Source organism: Syngnathus leptorhynchus, chromosome 11, assembly GCF_054491065.1.
Source record: "Syngnathus leptorhynchus isolate UIUO chromosome 11, UIUO_Slep, whole genome shotgun sequence".
NCBI classification, from domain to species: domain Eukaryota; kingdom Metazoa; phylum Chordata; class Actinopteri; order Syngnathiformes; family Syngnathidae; genus Syngnathus; species Syngnathus leptorhynchus.
In genome coordinates, this window is record NC_141205.1 from 4,540,332 (window position 1) to 4,566,095 (window position 25,764).

A 25,764-nucleotide genomic window follows, 5' to 3' on the forward strand; every position below is an offset into this window, starting at 1 on the left:
CATCTTAATTGGAGTCCGCTTGTGATAAATTCAGTTTATTAGACGTGATTTATAAAGGCACACACGTCAGACTACGAGAGACAAAATTCTCTGGCCAACTTGACCTCATGAAAGATGAACCTCAGCGGCAAAATCCAAAATGTAGCCGGGACGACGAGAGCCGGCAAACCTCCAGTGAGGTCGGGTTCCTCTCATTAAGCGGAGGTCAGGTAACGGTCGGTTCGACTCGTTGATCAGCTCAGCTCAGTGGCACCCAATCTGGTATCATCAGGCGAGAACAAAAGTCCACTCTTGTGTTTGATTGCTGCCTCAATAAACCAAACAATTTAATCAGCATTACTCAGGTCGGTTGCCCCAAGCTATTTTATTGATCGTCTCGAGGAACGCAGTTTCCTGGCAAAGAGCTTGCTGTCGTAAATTAATGCCTCTTGAGTTCTTATCGTGATCTGAGATGTGTCAAGTTGGCATCTTTCTACACAAGTATTGTTGGTTAATATAATGTCAACTTCCTCGCTAAGAAGAAACAAACTGCCTTCATGTTATGTTCTACTCCATATAATATGAGGTCATAGTATATGTGTGGGGAAAATTATGCCACTTACCTTCCTGATTTTTTTCCTGCTTCAGGAAAAAGCCTCAAATCTAATCAGTGTGTAATTAAAACGTGTTATCGGCGCGTTAGTACAACTGGCCTATCTCGAGCCGGTAATTGATTTTAATACATTTCATTTCAGATCCTGATTAAGATCACATCGTCAGACGTTTTCTGTCATTCCAGCAATAAAAATCCTCATTAAAATAAACAGTGTGATTATGTTTGGATATTTCTTGTCCAGATGGAAAAAAAAGTCCAAAAATGTCATTTTCTCTCATTGTGTTTGTGTTGCCGATTAAAGCTGATTCTTTTGTGTTGCAGGATTTATTCCTCTCTGAATTGGCTCTTCTCTGACCTGGGCGGCAAAGTAATAAGGTAGAGTGTGTTGATGTTCTATCTACGTTGTTATTGTTTTTTCTCTCTCTCTCTCTCTCTCTCTCTCTCTCTCTCTCTCTCTCTCTCTATCTCTCTCTCTCTCTCTATCTCTCTCTCTCTCTCTCTCTCTATCTCTCTCTCTCTCTCTATCTCTCTATCTCTCTCTATCTCTCTATCTCTCTCTCTCTCTCTCTATCTCTCTCTCTCTCTCTCTCTCTCTCTCTCTCTCTCTCTCTCTGTGTCGCTACTGTGAACGGGACCATGCAAATGAGAGAGTGGGCAGCTCAGTGTTGGAGAATAGGATATGAGAATTGCCGAGGGGGATTAGCTCATTGGCCATGGGGACATGGTGCATCTTGACCTTGTCTTGTGTGGATTGAACTAGCATGGATCCTGAAGGCTTTGAGACACTTCACCAGACAGAATATGCATACAAAGCTATGGCGTGTCCTAATAAATCTCTCGGGACTTTTGTTTGCAAAGGCAAAACAAAAAAAATCTATCTGATGGTAAATATTATGAATGCAAGATGAGGAGCACTTGGGGGGAAAGGACACTTTTGGTTGTGCAGCAATGTCGCCTGCAGAGGACATGGAACATGGCCACAGTGCTCGGCGTCTCCGGAGTCCTCTGTATTCTGTCCTGAGGAACATCAGTGGTCATCATTTCACACCAGATTAATTTCACTGTAAATGCAGCCTGATCTCACATGAGTGCAACTAATAATTTCCAATGTCATTCAATATGATTAATGATCGGAAATCTTTGAGAACCAATAATGGTTCATTTTATTTTCCTCAGTTTTGTTTGTGTGCAAAGACTTTTGTTAGTTTGTGTGCTTGTCTGTGTGTGGTGTCCACTCTGTGTTGGCATTGCATTAACATACTTTAATCCTCTGCATGGCTTATTGGACACAAATCCAACCCCAAGCCAAAAGCTTTTAAAGCGCCTGCTGTTTGGTTTGTGTCGCTACCTTTGCGTTCCAACTTAAAACGCCACGCCTTTGTCTCCTCCAGGCTAGACTACTGTAACGCACTCCTCATCGGGATCCCTAGCAAGAGCCTCCAGAGGCTCCAGTACATTCAAAACTGCGCTGCTAGGATCCTGATGAGGGTGCGGAAAAGCGACCACATCACACCCATCCTCCGTTCTCTGCACTGGCTCCCCATCAAATTCCGAATAAATTATAAGATCGCCCTCCTCACTCACCAGTGCATCCTCGGACATGCTCCCCCATACCTCAAAGAACTCCTTGCCCCCAAATCTGCCACCCGAAACCTCCGCTCATCCAATTCTCACCTTCTCCATATCCCCAACACCAAGCTGCGTACCATGGGCGACCGGGCCTTCTGCCATGCAGCCCCCACACTGTGGAACTCCCTCCCCGACCACCTTAGAGCACCCCAATCCACTGACTCTTTCAAAACCGGACTTAAAACTCACTTCTTTAATTTGGCATTTCTGTGATTCCTGTTTTTATATCCTGGTTGTCGTCCAGTTGTTTTATACTTGTCCTTGCTTTTTATTCTTGTTTTTACTTGCCATGTAGCACTTTGAGATTCCTCCGAATATAAAGTGCGTTATAAATATAATTTATTATTATTATTATTATTAAAACAAATCTTCATCAAATGTAAACCCAAACGTTTTGTCAACTTTGCTGTAGTTACCAATCAGCTATTGTGTTTTGGTATTTGGCTCAACACTTGAGGTTCTATTTTTAGCAAAGGGAATATTAAATCAAATATTAATAAATTAAATTAATTAAATCAATTAATTAAATCAATATTAAATCAGAATACAAATTTTAAAAAAAAGAAAAAACTAGTAGGGGTATATCATTGTCATCATTCCAGTTGCCTGAAGCAAAGAAATTCTGGAGAACCTCAGAGGCAAATCCATTTGAGATGTTTTGTCTCTTTGTAACTGTTTTTCACCAAGACCCTCTTCACACGAACCTCTTCGCCCACGGCTGAAAGCGATCTACAATGCACAATGTAATTCTTTGAACAGAGCAAGTAATTGTGTCGCTTCTCTTTGACAATATGAGCAAATCTAATTATGTTCTCCCCTACTCGGTTGTTGTCATTATTAGGAACGTCTGATTACGTTAAATATATTTCCCGGGTAAAATGATGGTGAATGTGGCTTCAATTTTAATGAGTATGCCATTGTTACTGCAGCTTTTTGCGAGCATATAATTGAGTCTCATTTATGTGGTGGAAACAAAAGTGAAATTCCCAACGTGATCACAATCGAGCACTAATTGTTTACATGTAGATTGTTTGGATTTATGTTGCACACTACTGCCTTCACCTTTTAGAGCAGCCGTCCACGTTGGGCTGTAATTAAATCCAAACGACCAGAGCCAGAAATGTTCCTACCTGATTTTCTGTGCGAATCATTACAAAGATGAACGGCTTGTGTGAAGCCAATTTTTATACTTCAAATTATTCATTTATGAGCTCCCTCCCATTTTCTACCGTCCAAGACATTTATGGATATTCCCACGATGTGACTACTTTTTCTTGTTATTTTTAGCTCCTTCAAGCTTCCAGTCATGGAAGACAATTTAAATTTCACAGTGAGATTTAGCAACGACGTGGGCTCGACACCCAGCTGACAACAACATTTGGTCCACCGTATCACTCTGTTGCTTCCTGTTGATGGTGTGTTGTTTTTTTCATTTAGGTCTCCATTTGTTGTTGCCATCACTTTGATAAGCCTAATACATAATTCATCCTGGTGCAGTATGTAATGACAGTGGGTTGCGGAAGGAAGTCCTAAGACGTCGCATCTAAGAGTCGTATACGCATCTAAGAGCCGTAGGCTTTCATCACGTCTCGGTATGACATCTCATTCTTGCAAATGCTTCTCCCTCCGAATTCTGCACACTTACCTTCTCTTTACTTTTCAATCGTTGAATTGGCTCTCCGCTCTTTTCTTTCGTAGACAGTAGGGATGGGAATCTTCACCATCAAAGCGATACGATACACATCTCGATAAACTGCCAACGATTCGATGCATTCACTATTCATGGAAATGCCAATAATAAGATGCGATACGATTCTCCCATCTCCTGCGATACGGTGCGATACAGCCCAATTTAATTTTTAAACAATGGGATCCAGTGCGATACGATATGATACGATGCAACTGCATCTTACAGGTCGTATCGATTTTCCGATGCATATCAGGTCTGCGCTTTTGTTGCACAACCTATAAAGTAGGAAAGTCTTGACGTTGTTTTGCCAACCGAGTTTGACTCTTAAATTTATAATAAATAAATTCAATAAATAAACTTGACTAAGGATACGGAGTCCCGATTTGACACCTCTGCATACAAATGGTCACAAATTAAGATAGAAACGTACATACAGGCATGTAAAGCCGGTAGGGTGGACACAATAATGATAACATTGGACTTTACCGTATTTGATCGCAGCGTGTGAGAACCACACTGCCCTTTGCAAATTAACAAGAGTGGGCACAAAGGTTGTTAACAAATAATTGGCGCTGCGATCTTGATTTTCTTTTATTCTTTCACCAGCTCTCGGGCTGGTCTCAATGATTTGGCCAACAAGGATCAATTGTAATTAGGAACCCTAACTCGGTTTTGTAACAATGTAAAACAACACCATAAGAGAACTCAAAGAAACAATCTTCCGATTAAAATGTGTTAACATAAATTATTCAAATTTAGGTCAAAATGATATTCAATTTACCACATTTTATTCATGCACCACTGATAATTAAGTCGTTATTTTCCCAGTGAAGTAACCCTTGATTCCTTTTTTCTGTATGACCTTGATAAATACTGAGAGTCGTCATTTCCATTTTAATATTGTAAGAAGAGGAACGTTTGCTTCAATCAGACACCCGTGGAATGCAGTAGGTGTGCACAAGGTCTTAACTGACTAACACGACAGCTGCTGTCACACTTGAGCTGCCTTGTGACTTTAACAAAACTTCAAAACATACAACAGTTACTTAGAACAGGAAGTACAGAAATAACATCGGCTAATGAGCCCCGTCTTGCTTCACCAAATCCAAAAGACGTTAGGATTTCATCATGTGCATGTTGTGGAAAAATTCCATCCTATTCTCTGGAACGTGCCATTAATTCATGTGACCTGAAAATTATTTTTATTTTTTAGTTACATAATTAAATATTTCATAGTCCAGCACGCATTATTTGTTTTTACATTGATTCCTATGGGAATTGTTGCTTCTACTTACAAACGTTTCTACTTACAAACCCCGACCACGGAACCAATTAACTTCATAAGCAGAGGTTCCACTGTACATTTATATGGGTTCCAACTTCACAGTCATAACAGCCTCGCTCAGGAAGCCATAGCAACAATGTGGACCACGACAAAAACGAGTTTGACACCTTTGACCTAATCGGACTGTTGGTCATGAAATGGGTGAAAGCGTTTGAAATTGTTAACGTAACACATGTTTAGCTCAGCCTGACATCCAGGTAAAGTAGGTTTTCCAATCTCACACGTTCACCTTCTCACCTCCATCTTGCATTCTGCTCTTCCAGAAAAGCAATTTATCGTATGTGCTAATTAACAAGGTCGGCCTCAATTATAGCAGTAATTGGACCGTGTGGAACACCCAAAATGAGACAAATCACAGCCACTTTGTCATCCTCAGATGAGGACTTATTACTAAAATAAGTCGGGCTGTGATGAACAGCCTCCGGACTTGCCGCTACCGTCTAACGTTTTGTTTGGAAATCAAATACGGAGTTGAAAAAAATCAGAGAAAATTTGATGTGAAATTTAACAAACGTGAATTTATATTCTTCAGTCATTAGAAGTAAAATGGTGTTTATTGCCGAATTCTGTATTTACATGTCAGAATTTGTGGGCGGTCTGATGATTGCAACATGAAACTTAAATGATAATAACAAAAATAAATAGAAGCTGATTGCTAATTTCCACGTGCTGCTGTTGCATGGCCTACATATGCTTTACTAAATTTGAAATATTCTTCTAACAACGAGTGACAAAGGCATGAATGACAAATGTGAATATCTTCTCTCACTTTGCTGGAATCTCAGCCTGCTTGTGACATTTCTAGAATTTCATTCAAAGTGCAAGAAGTGAGCTGGTATCACTTTCTATTCAACAGTTGGCCTTTAAAAAATTTTTTACTTGTCAGCCTCTACTTAATGTTCTATTATGCGGCGCTAACACGCAATAGTGCATTCATCGCGGTTTTTATTACTGAATTCTCATTTGCTCATTTTCGCAACTTTTGCACGTAATTCAGAGCTACTGTGGGACCGTTTTAATTAAATTTCCATATCTTTTGTTATCATACCTGCATAGACAACAAATCCCATGGACTGTATTATTTTTCCATTATTCCTTTCGGGATGAGAAAGAAGTTGTTCCTCTGAGATTAAGACTATCTATGCCAAGATACCTTTTCAAGCCTCTGTGCACCATAGCCATGGTGGCTGCGATTTGCAAAAGGGGCTAACGTGTTTAAAATGGTAAATAAACCCGGCGGGGCAGATTAAGGCCACGTCATCTGGCCACAAGTGGAGCTTTGGCATCATGAACACGTCAGCGCGGCGTGTGTGGAGCCATGTGCAAAGCTGTATCAAAGCGCTCTAATTTTGGCTATCCTTGCTTTTATGTCACAAAATTACTCATCCGTGTGCTGGCAAAGCATCCACACTAGCCCACCTAAGGTCATTGGGTCACATCCCACTTTCATCTCGATGCTCCTCTATCCTTCCTGCTGTTGCCATCTCATCAAGCTGACCTTGTTCCACTTCCCCTCAGTCTCCTCATGTTGCCCCAGCCTCTCGTCTCATCCATCTGTGATTCTCTTTTTTTTTTTTTTCGCCGCATGTTTCATCGCTGCCGTAAAGCGCAATAACTTCTGGTGCACTTTCCGGAAATGTAATGGGTGACCATGTCTGGCTCAGGATTTTAAACCACCTGACGTCTGCTCCATATCTGTGAGTTTAGTGGATAGAAATAATGATGACGTCGTGAGCCAAGATGATGGGGCGGCAGCGTTTTGTGGCGTTTGCCCGTGATTGTGCCATTTTGTAAGTGCAGACGTGTATTCCAGTGGCCTGTAGCGAGGGAACGGGGTTGCACATCTGCTTGTGTGTCTGCCTGCCGTGATTGTGTGTCAGTTTACTATTCCATCTGGTCTTGCGAGTAATAAATAAAAAATGCAATTAGCCAGAGCTGCGGGCACATTTCGGAAACTTGGATCTGTTTCTCGTCTACGTATATACGAGAAAGTATGAAAACATAAACAGAAAACATTTTATTAAATGAAAAGGAGACTTCTGAGAAATTTCTTCGAACCGACATAATTTTTTGTGAGCCAGTTATAAGCAAAACAAAGAATGTAAACTGGCTTGTTAACTGCCCCCCCCAAAAAAACAACAACAACCCTTGCCTCACAAAAGAAAATAATAATAATCAGAAAAGCAAAACTCTACATGAACTTCTAGCTAAAGAACCTCAAGGTAGTATTTTTGGCAGCATTTAAAAAAAAAAACAGATTCCCTCATGTTTTCTAAAGCCATTTGGAGCTCCACTCGCAATAATACAAGCACGGTAGTGTTCATGTTACTTTCTGTGCTTCGCAGGTAGTTTGTTTGTACTTGTGGGGGTGGAGGTGGAGAGATGAAAAAAAACAGAAGGATGCAAGAAACTGTCTCATCCTGGCACCCACGCTCACAAGGTTCAGGCACATTGTTAACGGCTGCCATGGAACACAGCCCAAAGATTACAAGTAATTCAAAACATTCACAATTATTCAATTGATTCGTCAGCATATTGACCATTTTGGAGTTAAAGCATCTTGGAAAAACTTTTAAAACACTTTCATCCTTTGTAAGTATACATCTGAATCAAACTTCCAAAAGGAGTCATTGTGTATAACAGGGGTGTCAAATTCTGGCCTGAGGGCCAAATCTGGCTCGCAGTGTAATTATGTGTGGCCCACTAAGACAAATTCTGCATCAATGCTAAAATTACACATTGTCTTCACTAATAATGTTGTTTGCAAGTTTTATTACCATTCATCTTTCTAAAAACAGTTTTTACGAGTCTCTGATTTCAAAATTACTTATTCATTAGTTTGTTGTGTGGACTAATATTAGACATTCATACATTTATAATGGCCCACCGAAGGAAACTATGACTACGATGCGGCCCGCGACAAAAATTTGTTTGACGCCTCCGATGTAGACAATGATTGATACCCACAAAGCTCAAGTAAAACTTTTCTGTTTCTTTTTGTCATTTTGTGAACACATCCGATGAATAACCCGGAGCAGAAATAACCCAAAATGATCCGATTATTTCAGATCCCTCTTGAGCCTCATTTTTGGGTTTTCTTTCGGAAGGGATTAAATCCATAATTTTAAACCTCCAACTATGCGCCTCAATTGTTGTTTCCTCCTTTTTGAAACATGTGTGTCATCATCATCAAAGGAAGTGCACATTTAAATCTGTCCTTGCACACATTCATGCAAATTGCATTTTAATCAACCCGTTAGTGTTGCCAATTATTTCAAGCAATAATTGTTCACAGCCCCGGTTGCATGCACGATTGAAGTTGGAAAATGCACAATGACACAGAGTTTCAAAATGACTTGGTATATCTCCTGCTGCATTAATTAGCACAAATAATGTAAAGCTCGTGAAAATTATTCATAAAGGTCTGCCACAGTACTTTAGAAAATCAAAAGCGAATAATCATCTGGTCTTTATTCACGAGTCAAAACAGTGCATGCATAGTCAGCAATTTATATGCAGCTGCTATGACACAATTCACAAGTCTTCTGCAAATGAAATCCTAAAGAAATGTCAATCGCACACTGCATTGACTCATGAAAACATCGATGATGTGAAACAAACTGCATTTTAAATCACACAATTACGACATAAGATTGCATGACTCAACCAAGTGATGTTTGATCATGTCACTAAGCCAGGCGGGAACTTCTCTCCTCTGAGCTAGCATGGTCAAGATGTAAGCCTCTCAATTGGCTTGGGATTGCTTTGAGTGAGACATGCTCGTGTAATAATGTTAAAGTGGTTAAGCCCTTGGGCATCTTTAAAGAGCTTTCTGCAGTCGCACAGGGTGAAAGCAAGGGGATGGAGAGGAGGCGGGGGTCGAAATAACAAGGCAGAGAGCGGAGAAACTGTTCCTCCCTTCCACCACCGACTTTTATGGGTCAGCAATGCAAACAGCAGAGGAGACGTCTCATTACGCTCACGAAACCGACGAGAGAAAACACGAGTGGGTCGTTGACAGATGATGAGGCTTTTCTTCTACGGAGCCAGTCTCCAAAAGAACCGCCTCTGTCATTTGCTTTAAAGAGGGCTAATAGTAGTTACGGGTTGTGCTTAGCAATTTCAATGTGATGTGTTAAGTCTTGGTGGGCGGTCAAAGAACACAATCCCGTCAAGCTCGAGGCTGACGTGATGCCTGTTTGGCGGAGAAGTATGCATCATGCCCGCACAAAGTCTGCAACACGATGAGACAATCGTGAGTTGCAACTGAGCTCACTTGGGCTTAGGTGCCTTTACAAATAGACTTGGTGATGAGGCGGATAGTATTAGCGTGTTTCTCAACTGCATGTGAATCACCATCATCTGGTCACTAAAAGTGCTTATTGTTGCTCATTAATCAGTCGATGAGGTTAAAGATTTTTATTTTTTTTATTTCCAATCAGGGAATTCATCCATAATGTCGCACATTCACCTATAGCTTTCCACTCTGCAGGTCATGCTGGGTTTTACTGCGACAGGCCGCCATGTCTTTTTCTTTTTTTTCGTCCCATTTGCTCAGGCTGACTCAGGATGTGAAGTGGAAAATTAAAGGAGAGCCCAGGGCAACAACAGTCCTATTTATTTAAATCACAGGAACCGGAATCCACTTCTTTTCCCCCCAGAGAGGAAAATATATGAATAAGAAAAATGGCTTAAGTTGTCTCAAGTTTGAAAATATTAATTCATTATTTTAATCCTGCGGTTTTGCTCACATTAATTCAATTTAGTCCTCCTAAAACGTATTCGCTTTAACGATATTTTAGAAACTCGGATTCTCCGACCAGCAGAAACATCATGGCCACTTGCATAGCGTCTTACATTTTGGTGACACATGTTGATGATGATTTAGATCTCCACCATTTATGTGTGTCACTTTTAACAAATTAAAAACAAATGATGATTATGTTATTTCTCCAGCCAGAACTGAAATGTGTTTGTGTATTCTTGGAGAAGCACTTTGCACAGTTGGACCGGCACAATGTTGTTGCCACTGTGCTGCAGCAGATGTTTGTGCCCGTGGTTGAAGACCCTCCAGATGTCTGTTTCATGCAGTCTTTTAAAGGCTGTGCTAACACTGCCAGCTAACCGCAGGGCAGGCGTGCAGAATTTATAGACTCACTCTGAGGGGAAAAAGCATAGTCTGTGCTTAGCCTAGAATGCTATCCTTGCCCCTCAATCCCAATTTACTCTTTAGTGTTTACCTCACGCTGTGTATCATGTAGACATTATCTTTAAAAAAATGGGAGGTTCAATATAATTGGATTGCTGTGTTTATCGAATTACTGTAGAAGACTAACACCGTGCTCCCATTTCTGGGTAAAAAAAAAAAAAAAAAGAAGATGAACTTCTTTAACGACATGAAAAATTGTGTTTGTTGGTACAAAGAAACTGATGGTGAAGACCGAAGATTCTCCAAGCTACTTCCTAGCAAGTTCAAGGTTAAGATGAACAAAACAATCCAATCTTAGCATAACGTGAAGCTAGCCAGATACAGTTCCGACTAAATGCAGCAGCTGTCTCATCCGAGAACATCCCATGAGCTTTTACAGTAGGCCGCCATGTTCTTGTTCCAATTTTCAATGTGTCTTTCTTTCTTGTCTGTTAAATGTGACAAGCTGGCCTTCTTTCCGAGTCGCTCTCTGACAGAACCACCACTTTGGGGACTCGACCATCCGTCTTCTTTACTTTAATAAAAATCCAATTCCCTCATCTCATGCGAGCTTCTCCGCTAACATCCATCCATCTTTTGCCACCCGTGCGTTGGAGCCATCTGGCCAGGCGCTGCCAGCACACCATTTGTTCCATTTAGTTTGATCTCCTCAGCCGGCTTTCCTTGGTGCGCAAGCGCAAGCCGGTATTGTGTTCAAGGCTAACGAAATCACAGTGGCAGGGCAACGAATGAACTTCGACTTTTTGCCGCCAGCGACTGATCAAACTTAATCAACACAATGTTAAATCTAGAATTACTGCCATAGGCAGGTTGTTGACAGTACCGTCGGCCATATTCCAGACGGCAGTAATTGCATCATTGTTAATGCCGTGACTCTCGGTGGGCCATTATTGAATGTGACTTGCTTAGATGTGTGCAAATAACTACTTCTCCCACTGGAAGCCTCCAAAAACGTCTCCAGAGAGAGTCATCGTGCTAGCGCATTGGCTGTTATCACTTTGCATGAGTAGAAATGTTGCATATATTACTTCCTTTGATATCGCATTATGATTTAGAAAACATCGACTAGGTTCACTATTGACACCTTGGATGGATGGACGGACGGGCAGACGGATGGATGACACTTTGTGCTCAATTGAGCGCATTGCCAGTCCGCAATCTTGCGAAAGAGCCCAGTGAGCAAATCATTCCGACACAAACGCATCTTGTTGGGCTCGGCTGGCAGCTGTAACCTGTTGTTGCTTAGCTCATCGCTGACAGCGTTACATAACAAGACAACGCTGGCCCAAAGCCACAAAGCATCCACGCCGACATGTGGGCAGCCAACCATTAACTCTACTTTGCATAGAAACAGAAAGCTGTATAGAAAGAGCATAAAACAACCACTTTTGACATCATAAACCAAGAGTAAAATGGCCAGGTTTGAGAAGGAAAGGATCTGCTCATGAGCCTAAACACAGGCTCATCTGTGACGCTCAGTGGAGGTAATCATGGCTTGCCATCTTTAGAGACAGACTCATTAATCTTCACTGATGTAACACATGAAGGCAGCAGCAATTTACACAAATTACATAAGGGGCCAAATGAATTTGAATGCTCCTCCTGTATGTGCTTTCATTTAAGTGGAAAGAAATACCATGAGGTTCAGATGTATAGAAATTATAGTTCATGATTTAATCTAGTCCACCAAACCTTCACAAAGTCTCAAGTGACATAAATAGCGGTTTCCATTTGCAAACATTGGCATGCAGTAGATTTATGTTAGACTCCAACAAAATGGAGCTATAGGGGAGCTTTTTATCATCATTATTTTCCATCTCCCAACCTTCAGCCTCACATAATCCCTTTTAGCAGTTCATTCCCACAGGCACCACGCAGCAATTTGAGTAGCATTCTCCAAAAAAAGTCACGTGGTAATTGAGTTTATCACTCCGTCCTCAGAGACCCCACATTATTGTTTTCCATTCGCCTGTAATATGCACCTGTATCTTATTTTCATTTAATTTTTACTGCCGAGAGTGACACCCGTGAGTGACAGGTGCTGTCTACCTGCTCCCCTGTGAAGCGTGTCAATGAGCAAGCTTTATGGCTATGTGTCCATGCATAAACAGCATGCTCGGTAAATGTGTGTGTGTGTGTGTTTATTTTATCTCTCTGGAGCCAGGTCCTGCAGAGCAAGCATGCTGTGTTCACTGTCAGCCTGCATTCTAGCAGCAGTCTCTATTTACACCGTCTGCCACTTGGCTGTCCACATCTGACAGATTCTCTTGAGTAGATGAAGGCAGCATGATGTATGCAAGCTGTATGAATATGTTGAATGAAAATGTGTTGCATCCCCCCCTTAGGACACAAACGATCAATGAAAACGTGAGAGCATACGACATTAAAAACAGCTGATGTATTTATTGATTCCACTAAGTGCTGGAGACTCAAGTGTAGGTGACAAAGGACCGATATGGCTTGACTAATGTATCCTGATGATGTCTTGAATTGATTTAAACAAAAACACAACACAAATAAATCTCTTGCCATGACTTCTTTCCTCCAGAGGCGCTAAACATAAAAGCAGCTTCATCGATTATCTCAATGAGGGGTAGCCTCAAGGAAAACAAGGGAAAGTTAATCATGGAATGTTTTAGGTATTTTTTTTCTGGCAAAGTGAGAGTTTGACACTATGTGAACTTTGCCACACAAGACTATAAAATATGATGTTCAAAGGTAGAGTGGTGTTATTTTTGTTTGATATGTGTTTGCTAACAACCCTGATTCCCGAAGGATGACAAACAGCGGCGTGATGACTCACGCTCGCTTCCAAATATTGCAGCCGAGCTGCAATTCATCCAGCTGCTTGAGTTGTCACCAAGCGACTGAGTCATAAGAGGTGATCCTAAAATGTTGAGGGTTTTTTTAAACGAGCATGCGATGATTTCCCAAAATGGTGTCACGCTGCCTCAGCTGCTAGATTCGCACTTGAGTCGTCTCCCATCTGTTCGTTGAAGGCTACAAACTGCTCGAAAGGAAACATTATCATCTTCAGCCTTTTCCTTTTTGCTTTTCCAAATCACAGAGGGAGCTTTTATGCAGTTTAAACATTATGACCTTAACATTGTGACCTGATCTTGGAGCAATTGAATTTAGTCATTAAATACTGACTATGAGGGATTTTTTTTTTCTTTGGTCCATTTTTTTTTTTTCAGCTGACAACCGGTACTCCATTTTAAATTTTGTCTCCTTTCTGTGCCTGTTATGTAAGTCATTGAGAGGTTAATATTTTAGTTAGCAAATTCAAACAACATTTCAAAGGTTGAGAAGCTCATCAGTAAACATGTAACAATACAACATTGATTCTGGTTTCTTGAAAGTTATCCAGAAGTTCTGCATCAGCTGATTGGATAGATGTTTGCAGTTGTAGTTCTGGGTTATTGAGTGTTCACTATTGAGTGTTATGTGAGCTGTTCTGGGGGTCCCTCACGGCACTATGGGGATGTCCAAATGAGAGAGCAGATGGTGATTGGTGTAGGAGGGAGATATGTCAACCAAGTGGTGTGTTAAGATGATGTCAAGCTTGCATGCAGCTTCAATGCAGCACTTCTTAATTGCTTTGCATATCATAATTTTATTCCACGTTATAGTTATGATGTCAAAACACGTCAGAGTTTCACTTCATCAGGTCTAAGTTTCAGGTCAGATCCTGGTTGGCACTAATCAAGCTCTAATGGATCAAGTGCAAATGCGGTATTGAATGTCATTGGGACATGGGTTGAAAAATAGACCTAGTATAGGATATAATTGACTTTCACTTCCCTGCAATGTGGTTTGGAAAAAAACAAACTCATTCCTCATCCTAGCCCGTGAAAGGAGCTTTTGGCCCAATCAGCAGATCCTTCCAGTCTGATGCCTCGATCTCATTTCTAATTGATCTCACTGTGGCTTAAGCAACCTGCAAAGTGCAGCTTGACATTAGTCCTTCAAATCAGTTGTGTGCAATGAAGCAAGGGGGTTGCCGCTGCGAGACAAATCTACTCTCAATCCCTTAAAGTGTCATACACTATGTATAGTAAATTTAGCAAAATCTTATTCTCGATTAACCTTCGACATGCACTCGTGCCACTAGAAATGTTTAATATCTTGTCGTTGGTGTTTTTTGGTTTCTGTTGTAGTTCTGTATGTAGATCTGTTTTGAGGATGACCTTTTGCGCCGTTAACACAGCTAAGAGGTGTAGATACTGTATGGCTTTGTTTCTTGACATTTTGTTTTGAAAGGTCATAGCACTCTGAAAAATCAAAGTGAAACACAACGAGGGGGGAAAGATGTTCGCTCAATGTTTGCGATTGGCAGTGGTATGGCCAAAAGAGGCCGCAAATAGAATCTTTAAAAAGAACTCAGTGATGTCAGAATAGAAGTTCCTGTACATACAGTAGGAGCTCCCTCTCACGAGAAGCAGTCGAGAGGTAAGCAGCAGCATTTTGGGCCAACTGGAGATGCTTGATGGAGGATTGGCTGACTCCAAAATAAAGTGCACTACTGTAATCCATCTGAGATGTGACAAAGGTGGGAATTACTGTGTTGCAAAAGAAGAGGCATTATTTTAGCCATCTGAAAAAAATGTTGGTTTTAACAACAGCAATAATTTGCTGCTTCAATTAGATCAAACACAAACCCTTTGCTTAAAATGTTAAAAGGAAGCCGCAGCAGTATTTGTGCATGTTTTAAATGTCCTGTCGAAGTGATGGATTTTGGAAAATCAAACTTTTCTGCTACATTTTGAAGGTCATCATCAAATGATGGGTGTTTTCTACAGAGTCTGTAAAAAAAAAAAAATCTATAGCTGGGCTTTCAGTTTGGCTTTTGCTTGGGATGTAATGAACACACATAATACTGGAGGAAGAAAAAGATCAATACTCAAATGGATTTTTATGTGCATGAAGATGCAAAAGCACAGTCTTGTGGCAGAGCGTTAACCCGTTTGTGGTGTTCTCATACAGGACACGTGGTTGCGAGTGTTTGCCAAAGTGCGGGGGTGACCCAAGTCCGCATTCGACATTGTCAGAGCGTCTCAAACCCTGCAGGTGTTATAAAAGCCGGCGGAATATGGATGAGTGGGAGCATGCCGCCATTGAAATGCGCGATTAAGAGTAGAGGAGGAAAGTAGGTCAAAGAAAAGTCTACTTTTCCTTGCTTGAACTTGAACATGACTCGGCCTCAAGCGCTTCAGCCCGCCATCTGATTATTTGAACACACTTGGTGATGTGTGGAAAGCGTGACAATGTGATCTAGGTTGATAATGTCGTGTTTTCTTTTTCAGGAGCGTTGGGATCAGAACTTCACGGAAATGAGATGCCAATGTAAGTCTTTCCTTTTGACCTTAATCGTTTATGTTGTTGAAGGTCGAAACATGAAGGAGCAGCGATGCTGGAGCATCTTCACCTTTGAGCACGTGTAACATTTCAGCAATCAATTGAAATTCCGCTGGAAACACCCCGGCAGGACTTCAAAGAGTCCACGCTGGAGGAAGAGAAAGTGAAATTCCCATTTCAAATTCAACCTTCCTTTCAGTTTCCTGTTTTAGAAATATTTCATCTCGAGCACAAGGGGGGCTAAAGGCGATGTCAATGTAGATGAAGATGTAAGGCTTTCCAGTCACTTCTGTAGAAAATTTCCATTTTTGACTTTGATAGGATGACTGTAAACTTTGAAGTAGAGGCTGAAATGTATAAGGCATGACGAAATAGAAAACCAAAGACTGACATCACTGTTGGAAGACCATCTGCTGGGACCTTGGAAAAATATTTCTCCGATCTTTCTTACAACTCCAGACTGAGGAAACTTGATGGGGATTTGTGCACGTGACAAGTGTTGATAATTGCTTGTGTGGCAGGGGATCAAATCGCATTTATTCAACTCAATCAAAACCAAAACATTCTTCAGCTTGTACATTTTGTGTGATCTCGGGATTGAGCGTCTCTCCTAAACAACCATACAAATCGGTGAATGCCAATTTCTTTGTAAGTAAACAAATTTATGACGAAGCGTAAGATCGAATAATAATCGTGTCGTAACAATGACACGCTTATGTAAACCTGCAATTTTTCTGCAGTGTTTTTATATTGTCTCAATTTTTCCCTCCCTCTTGTTTTTCTTGCCTTAAGCTGTCAGGGCCACCAAAATATTTAAATAAGTGAGAACAAGTTGCACAAACGCTGCCATAAATAAACGCAACTCTCTCTCGAGAGAAGTCTTCTCCACCATGTTGCTAGTCTTAAAAGCTAAATTAATGCCACTACTCGGTTTGTCCTTTAAGGATTATGCTTCGTAAAAAAAATATCCCCAATGTCGTTAAATAAATCCTTTAATGTCATTCATTATTTTGTGCTCATCTTTTCCGAGCCACGCAGATTCTGTCCTTGTCGTCCTTGGAGTGGGGCGGTTGCATTAAAATACTCCTATTAACAGTCTCACACGTGTAAGACCCTCTCGTGCACATATAGATTTGCAGTTTCCTGTCGAAACGGCGATCCTGCTGGCAGTGTGGCTGTGTATAGGTGATAACAAAATGGTCCAATCACAAAGCTCCTCGCATCCCTCCCGGGATAGTGGATGAGAGTGTGGAAGTGGAATCACACTCACAATAGGCCATGCTGGAGGTGTTAGAAATGCATCGAGAGGTTCCATTTGACACTGGCTTTTGTCTCCACGGCGATTAATCAGATGATCAATGAATCACAAGCCGTTTACTCTGGAAAATTTAGACTTTACACTTTAGTAGGTGTGACAGGCAACATTTGCCCGCGGATGATCAGATCAGTTGTGCACCAACTCTGATCAAAGTGGAAAGTCAAAAGCTAAGCAGCGCTTCAATACTGTTGGATGCAAAGATTCATATTCGCAACATCTTTTTATTTTTCTACACATGCCAAGATGACACAATTGTAGTCTAAATGTACTTCTAATAAAGGTACAATACAAACTATCCCCGGAGAGTAAATTGCAAATGGATGTGCTGTGTTTTAAGCCTTCATATGACTTTGGGAGCTAAGCCATATGAGCTCAAGGTTTATGGAGCACATCACCTAAATGTCATATTAAATGTATCTGTGGGCCATCTTGGCTTGTCCTGCTGGCTTTATGGCTGTTGTCATGGCAACGGCTCCCACCCGGGGCTTCTGACAGACCGGCGGCTTGACAGACGGCCATTATTGGTATTATTGTGACGTCAAGTCATGTGGGGATTGAAAGGCATGAATATGAAATATGACCCACTTGGTGTCCTCCATTTCCTGGTCGTCCCTCATTCGACGGGAATTCTCTCTGCGTCACTGCTTCCTCTGTCAGGGTGAAGTCTATAAGATCGTTTGGACTCAACTGTGGCTTTGGCATGTCATTCCAAGGGCATATGGAAGTGGATTAGATTTCAGGATTATGCCGGTGGCCTGAGTGGGAACTCTCCTGCTCGTGATGGACTGTAGATGGTTGTGCAAAGCAAGACAATTTGAGCGCTGGAAATCTATAGGCGCTCTTGATAAAAACCAGACGAGACGCAGTGTTGTTTGCTCTGAAGGTCAAACAAAGGCCAAGAAGTTCCCTTTGAATGATTTTTGAAATTCTTTGCATATCACATGAAAGAGATTGGATGAAGGCAATGCTGCGTTTGAAAAATCAAGGTTGGTTAAGTGCCCTCAGAACAATGGCTCTTTGAGCTTTTTTTTTTTGCTTGTGTGTGGTTCGGTGCGAGTGTGTGAGAGAGAAGTCCGTAAGCGTCTTCAGTGGTGTATTCAAGCATTGTAATACACGGGCATTTCGAAAAATACGCTTGCGTGCATACTGATGATGGGACGTCTGTCTGATGTTTGAATTTATTGAATTCATTCACGATTTGCACCAATTTAAGTGGAAAAAGATAGTATTGTTTCATCATTGACAAAAGAACCCAAGAGAGACTTGAGTTATATTTTCATGAGTACTGGCTCAACTATGTCGGCATACTAAGTTCCGAACGGATATCAGTATTTATGATCATGTGGTTGTTAAATCATGCTGAAAAAAGTTTCACTCTATCTGACAGAAAACACTTTTGGTTGGCTCCCTCGCAGAGCGGAAGTGATTTTCGAGGGCATAGAAGCAAAGCTCAGCTGCCAGCGGAGGCAGTGACACTGTGGCACCAGTTTTTTCCTGCCTTCCTCTCCGCCCGGCGGTCTTGAGAGATGGACTAAAATGAGTGTGGGTTATCTCTCACAACAGAGGGGAGGGTGATAAATTTATAGCCATGAAAATAGGCCAGTGCACAGCACTGATGGAACACATAAGGTATAATTAGGACAAGGTTAGACTCCTTCACTCTCACATCATTTATTTAGTATGTGTCACATGACTTGAGATCTGGCGTAGGTTTGTGCATTGACCTGACGGAGACCCATAAAATAACTGAGTTGCTTCACTTGTTTCTTTTCCTTGATGCCCAAAGGATTTTTTCAAATGAGTCAAAATAAATAGATAAATAAAAAAGTTCCATGTGCCCCCTTTTCAACCTTGAGCACAAGCACCCTCTTAAGAGATCTTCTCAGCTAAAACTCCTTTTGGTTTGACATGTTTCTAAAGATTTGAACTCTCCTGACAACTCATCTCTCATCTTCCTCCGCCGCTGCGCAAGCCGCCTCGTTCCCTCTGGATGGCTTTCATTTTCACTGCCGTCAACCTCGCGCCGAAACTTCACGCCCTCGCTTCCTCCTCAACACCAAGTTTGAAACCCATAATTGAGAGCCCACTCACAGACGCGCTGGAGTTGCCCCATGTGTTCTGGGCCAGTACAGCAGATGGACTGACTGAGCTGTGCACCAATGCTCAGATGAGGGGATGATATCTTTTGCACAGGCCCGCCCACTTACTTGCTGGTTTCAAAATGAAGTGTAAAAAAACAACTCGGCATTACACATACCAAAGATTGCTGTGGTAGACTATCTGAGACATATTAGGCAGAATTCCGCCATGTTGGCCCTTCTCTGATTATGTCAATCCAAATTTAGAAATATCACCTTTGATCCAGCTCATCTTCAATCTCATCCGATTGTGTAAGCGGTATTAATAGCTCACAGTAGAGTTCAACGAGTTTTTATGCAACGGAAATGTTGACAAATTCAAATTAGCCTTGCACAACTCCGGCTTGAAAATTTGTATTTACATATTTATGATCCAGCTCCAGAGGTGATACTTCACTGGAGAAAAAGAATCTGTGGCAACGTGTGTGATACTTCTCATCATTAGCATCCTTAATGCTGTCTGTCACTTAATGGATGAGAAACAAGCTCATCCTCATGACAAAAATACACGGTGGCGTTTGATATTGTGCTTTGACATATGCCACAAAACATCAGCAAGATATAAAACGTGACTTTTCATTCAGTGGCATGTCCCTCTCCTTGCGAGTGGCGAGAACTGGCCCAATGTGGCCGAGGTCATGAATTGGACACGCTGCCAAAATGCCCCTACCCCCCTTGAAGGAGCAGATTGCATCTTCCCAGTGCACACGGCTGCCACCAGACGCTCCACGCAGAGTGTAATATTACACACACACCATGAAGACTTACACTTGCATTGTTGCATGCACTGAGCATTAAACATTTGTATGTCCTCCCCAAGTACGGCGTGCACACGCTTGACCTATATGATTCCCATTTTCTCTTGTGGGCATCATTAATAGTCTAGCTGTTTTAGATTTGAAGTTATGCTGGATATCATGAATATCAGCACAAATAGTCGCTGCCTGGTTTTCGTCTATTCAAGCAGATATGCCGCAGTGGACATTGGAGGTAAATTATGCACACGGCATAGTTTTAGAAGTTGTAAATGGTGAGTGGGCACTTTTATGTACAGTGGTGTCTTGGGATTGAGTTTTACAAATACAAGCCGTCGTTCAGCCATCTTTTTCTTTTTTAATAATCGCAAGTGTAGACTTGCAATACTAGTGCTGTGTGGTAACAGTGACTCAACTTTACACCTTGGGTTCTATCTTTGTGCCCAGTGCACACACAAAAAAGTGTTTTGCGCCGTTGCGGGTGTGAACACAACAATCTTTACTGAAATGTGATGATATCCACCACACGCACCTCAATCAAATTTACCAAAATGATTTTACATACCAAAGATAGCATATAGGTTTCTCAAACTAAATGGCAGTCTACTTTTGATCCCGCCTTCCTTTCATGGTGCATCAATCACTGTCTTTGGTAACCATACTGGATGACACATTGATGAGGGCGTGTTAAGCTTATCTGAATGGCATGCCACTATGAGATCTGAGGCAGTTAGCTAATGTGGTGTAAAAGGATTGAAAGGATTTGACCCGATCAGCGGAGATGGCACCCAGAGAAGCTGTGTTTAGTGACACTAAATGAGTTTGTGCTTGCAGCATGCTAATAATGGGGCCTTGTCACCCAGTCTTATCATTTGGAGTTTTGGGGATTTTTTTCGGGGGTGGGGTTAATAACTATTTGATATTCATGTACAGAAGAAACATTGCACTATTCAGGCAAGATGGAGGTCACGCCATACCTGCTACATTTTAGTTCACCTAAAGCTTCATTAGAAAATTAAATTACGTTACATCATGAATAAAGCATCAGCTCACAAATTAGCGTTCTTTGGTCTAGCACTTTGCAATTATGTTTTTTTCCCCCCCCTCCAGGTTTTGGCTTGGGTAAAGGTGAGCATGGCAATTAAAGCAAAATGAGCCGCTTTACCTTGTAAATTAGAATAGACCTTCCACAGGGTACAAAACATGTTTACTGCATGAGCTTGTTGTTTGCTAAGAATTCAGTCAGTCAGGCGTATAGGCTCCATTTCAGCATCATCTGATCCAATCTGCTTTAACAGGAAGAAGTGTTGAACAGAATCCATAATTGTAATTAGTTTCTGTTTTTTTTTCCCCCTGAACTGAGTCACGGGAAAACTATTGGGCCTCGTAAATAATAGCTACCAACTAGTACAAATACGCCTAACTGCCGATAGTGCCACTCGCCAAAATTCTCCTCACAAACTTCACTATTGTGTCACCACTGTGACTAGTTCTATTTACACCAAGACACACACATTGAAAAACTGAAAGAAGAGATGATTAGTCATATTATTCAGTCCGCATAGTTGTGGAGGTAGCTCTTGGATTTGTTCCCACGATGACCCACGAACTGAAGATTGTCTTTGTTTGGCATGTTGTCGTTCCATTCGTTTCTAGCACAGATGTTCATTGTCGAAGGCAACGGATTGTTAGCGCATTTGTCAATATTTTCCTCGTAGCGCAACACAAAGTTTGTTTGTGATTCGGTTTGCCTCGTGTAGGAATGCATCTCTGGCAGAGCTGAATATACGTACGGCAGACTGCCTTTGTGTGTTTCATTCAGATTCTCTTTTTTTCTATCTATGGTGTAGGAGTGAACTTGTCGGTCTGGAGATCTACTAGAAGATTGGGCCTCCTCGCCATCATGAAAGGCCTGGGGACCAGTCATACCAGACACCTGTCTGACTCCTGTGACCCTTCCTCTGGCCACTTGGAGGCTCTCTACGCACAGAAGACCGGCACCATGCCTCGGAGTCCTTACTTACTGAGCCCGACAATGGACCCATATGGCAATATGGACCCCCATCTTTACCCATCAGCCAACTCAGGCTCCCTGCCACAAGAATGCCTGCTGCCCCTCAACAACCAACTGTCCAACAGCAGCACCTTCCCCAGGATTCACTACAACTCCTACGATCCGTCGGACTTCTCTGCGCCTGTGGACGGCATTGGTGGAATGAGAACTGGGACGTTGGGGGCGTCCATGTCTATGGGCATGGGATCGGGAATGGGCATGGCTGAGCTTAGTGGACGAACATCCATGATTACAAGCGGTTCGGCGACTATATCACATCACATGACCAAGAACCAGACACCACACAGTCTTCTGGAGTTTGAGAAGCAGCTACCCGGCGGTCGGGATGGCTTCAGCACCTTACAGTTCCATAGAACATCTGCGGCGGCCGCGGGCAAACAACGTACAGACAGTCCCGGTCGGATCCGTTACATGCTTCACTCGGTGCAGAAGCTCTTTGCAAAGTCCCAGTCGCTGGAAAGCCACCACATGAAAGGAAACATCAACGGACGCTCAACAAGTAGCGGCGGGGGTTCGTCGGGCACCGACGACGGAGGGAAGCATAACCGCAGAACCAAAAGTAAAGATCGCGGGACGAAGTCGGAAGCAACCGCCAAGCGACGACCGCGCTCCAACATGTCTGGTTACTGGAGCTCCGATGATTTGGACAGCAGTGACGTAAGCAGTTTCCACAACACCATGGCCATGATGACTGTGGGACGCTCCAGTGGCCACGAGAGCCAAGCGGGCCAGAACAAATATATTCATAGCGGCTACAACACTATCAGTTCATCTAAAACCAGCAATGACATGAAGTATCAGACGCTTGCTGCACCTACGAGTGGAGGAGGAAATGGACTTGGAGGAGCACGGAACGTGCTGATGAATGATAGCGACTACATGAAAGGAGGGTCCTGGTCCACGCTGACCATGGGCCAGCCAAGGCAAGTGATCCAGAAGGGCTCAGCCACTCTTGATAGGTCCTTGCTCAAGTCCAGGTCATGCCAACAAGAACTGACCTGCAACTACCTGCAGGTCGGCCGAAGGGTAAGTCTAACCACCGTTGGACATCAATTGGTCTGAACGGTACTCACTCGACTCTTTAGGACTGTCGTGTAACAAAAGTGATGTGACCGTGTGGTGTCAATTTTAAAACCCAATTTAGTCATTTATTGCTGCCTGCAGGGAGACTGGAGCAGCTCATTAGGCCGCAGCGGGGGCGCCAATCAAATTCCATGTCGACGCATGCGCAGCGGAAGCTATGTGAAAGCCATGGCGGACATCGAGGACAGCGATGACTCGGAGGGGAGCCCCAAACCCTCGCCAAAGACTGCCGCTCGCCGCCAGAGCTACCTCAGGGCCACGCAGCATTCTCTGAGTGATCAGCTACCCCCACGCAAGTAAGGCAACCACAGCAAGCATACGTTATATAAATATATGGATTCCAATTAGTATACATAAATATATGGATTGTAATTAGTATACATAAATATATGGATTCTAATTAGTATACATTAATTAAAGTGGGAGTGACCATTTGATGAGTTTTAATCTAAATTAAAAGTTACATTTGAAACCAACAAACATTCTGGCCCATTTAATTATGATCGGACAGTCAAATTGCCTGTTTGAGTCTCACATTGCATTTTAACAGCAAACGTCCAATTAATGCGCTCCTCGGAGCACACTGACAACAGGCAGAAACTCACTGGCACTTAAAAATCCATTTACATGTAGATAATAGTCTGGTTTGTTTGATTTATGATACAAGGTGCCGGGAATTGATAGGCATAACATCGTTACATCTGAAAGGGGCTAAACAAGCTTCCATTTTCTTCCCATAAATTATGTATTTGTGATTCACATTCTATAGCAGTACTGGGAGAAATGAAAATAGAGTGCAACTGAAGCACTCGCACACAGAAACACAAAAGGCTCGATAACAATAATAGTAATAATGATGATGATGATAATAATAATAATAATAATAATAATAATGCATTCAATTAATTGATGTCTACAATAATTTGAGCTGTTGTCATATTTATGAATGAAATACGATGATATCCACTACACACTTCCACGAAGATCAAGACAGTGCCGTCATGCATTTGGATGTCTTGATAGAATTCTGATCTGAGTAATCCCACTTTGTGTAGTAATGTCAACATGCATGAATGACTAACCCACGGCTCTCTTGTGGCCTGCTGGCATGAGCAGCAGAACCTTGGATTATTCCTATTTGCAAGGGGATCTGGATGCCCTGTGGTCACCCGTCCACAGTGTGTCCTCCCTCAACCAACTGAGCAGGTCAATGAGCAGGTCAGTCGTAGGCCCAAATAAGAAATATGTCAGGGGTGTGCTGTTCCGTCGCTTTGCCCCATTCAGACGAGTCAGCAAAAATTCCTTTAGGTGGCAAAACCATGCCCTGCTACCAGTCACAGCTGCCCACCAGCCTAGCTTGTCAATACCATCCGCTGAGCACTTTGAGGTGAAAACTACAATTCTGTAGTTTGGCTCTGGAGAAGCATAACCATCTTCTTTTGCTTGTTTGGCACCATGAAGGCTCAATAAGCAGACCATGTGCCACCTGACATCACCAGCTTTGCATGCTCTGATGCTGCTAAGAGGGAAGCTAGAAATCCCTTGCAAAAAAATATTCAGCTACTTACTTGCATGTAAGTTTGTAAAATACTTTTGTAAGGGATCGATTGAAATTGAAAAATAGAGGGCCACATAATGAAGAAATAATAGTTTTTTTATTTCTCTTCCAATTGCTAATCTTGGATTTCCTCTGTTGCTGCCTCCCCCTCATCATATATTGACATTGATTGTTTAGGCTTTCTTTGCCCAAGCATGTTCTTGTGATATTCCTCGGTCTTCTTATTTGTGTGATTTTTTTTGCAGCTGTCTTCCTGCTCTCCGAGAGCTTGCCAATAACCGCAGCCTGGACAACCTTGACTGCATTGGGGGTACGGGCTCACCTGTGCCACACTGGGATGATGAGGACTTCAGCCATGCCTGCAGCACATTGGGCAGACGAAGCCGAATGGGGCAGGTCGGTGCTTCCAAATTGTTACATTTGATGTGCTGTTAGTAAGCCAAGTGAGTCCCAAAATGGCATTCCTGGGGCAATTTATTTTTCTCTGCTTTGCTTAGCAGATATTTTTTTCCCCACTTAATAAATGTACACGATGAATATTTCATGAAGTTATCTCTGAGCAAACTTTCTCACTCTAGATAAAGTGATCTCGAAGGATACACTAAGTTCCTATTTTACACCAATCTCCGTGTGGCAACCTTACGGATGGATAGATGGATGGATGGATGGATGGATAAAATTCTAAAATTTGACCCTAAACTAAATGTTTACAGCAATCTCTTCTGCTTTTTTCTACTTCTGTGCAGCTGCGGGACCTGGACATGAGTCATCATTATGAGGACCGTAGCTCTGACTCCACGTTCCGAGATTCCCGTTCGCATTCCCAGGACAACCCAGAGCCTCCAGACCTGCCCATGCCCACTTGCTTCCGCTCCCGCAGCCACAGCTACCTGAGAGCCATCCAGGCGGGTTGCTCACAAGATGACGACGTGGCTTCCATAGACTCAGGCTCGCTTCCGCCAACTGACACCACTGTTCGTACCTACGGCACCAGCACTGGTAAGTCACGAAT

The 25,764-nt window shown here is 42.3% G+C and overlaps 1 protein-coding gene across 4 annotated transcripts in view; it reads left to right on the plus strand.

Moving 5' to 3' along the window:
• The window catches only part of dlgap4b (discs, large (Drosophila) homolog-associated protein 4b), a 53,567-nt gene that overhangs the window by 15,948 nt on the left and 11,855 nt on the right, over positions 1–25,764 (plus strand). For all 4 annotated transcript variants that reach the window (XR_015067523.1, XM_085923165.1, XM_085923166.1 and 1 more), the window contains exons 2-7: positions 917–970; positions 15,775–15,814; positions 21,888–23,137; positions 23,276–23,490; positions 24,998–25,148; positions 25,499–25,751. Coding sequence is in view for 3 of the 4 variants with exons in the window: in XM_085923165.1 (XP_085779291.1) it covers positions 21,941–23,137; positions 23,276–23,490; positions 24,998–25,148; positions 25,499–25,751 (1,816 nt within the window). In the remaining variant the exon portion in view is untranslated. The remainder of the gene's footprint in view (positions 1–916; positions 971–15,774; positions 15,815–21,887; positions 23,138–23,275; positions 23,491–24,997; positions 25,149–25,498; positions 25,752–25,764) is intronic.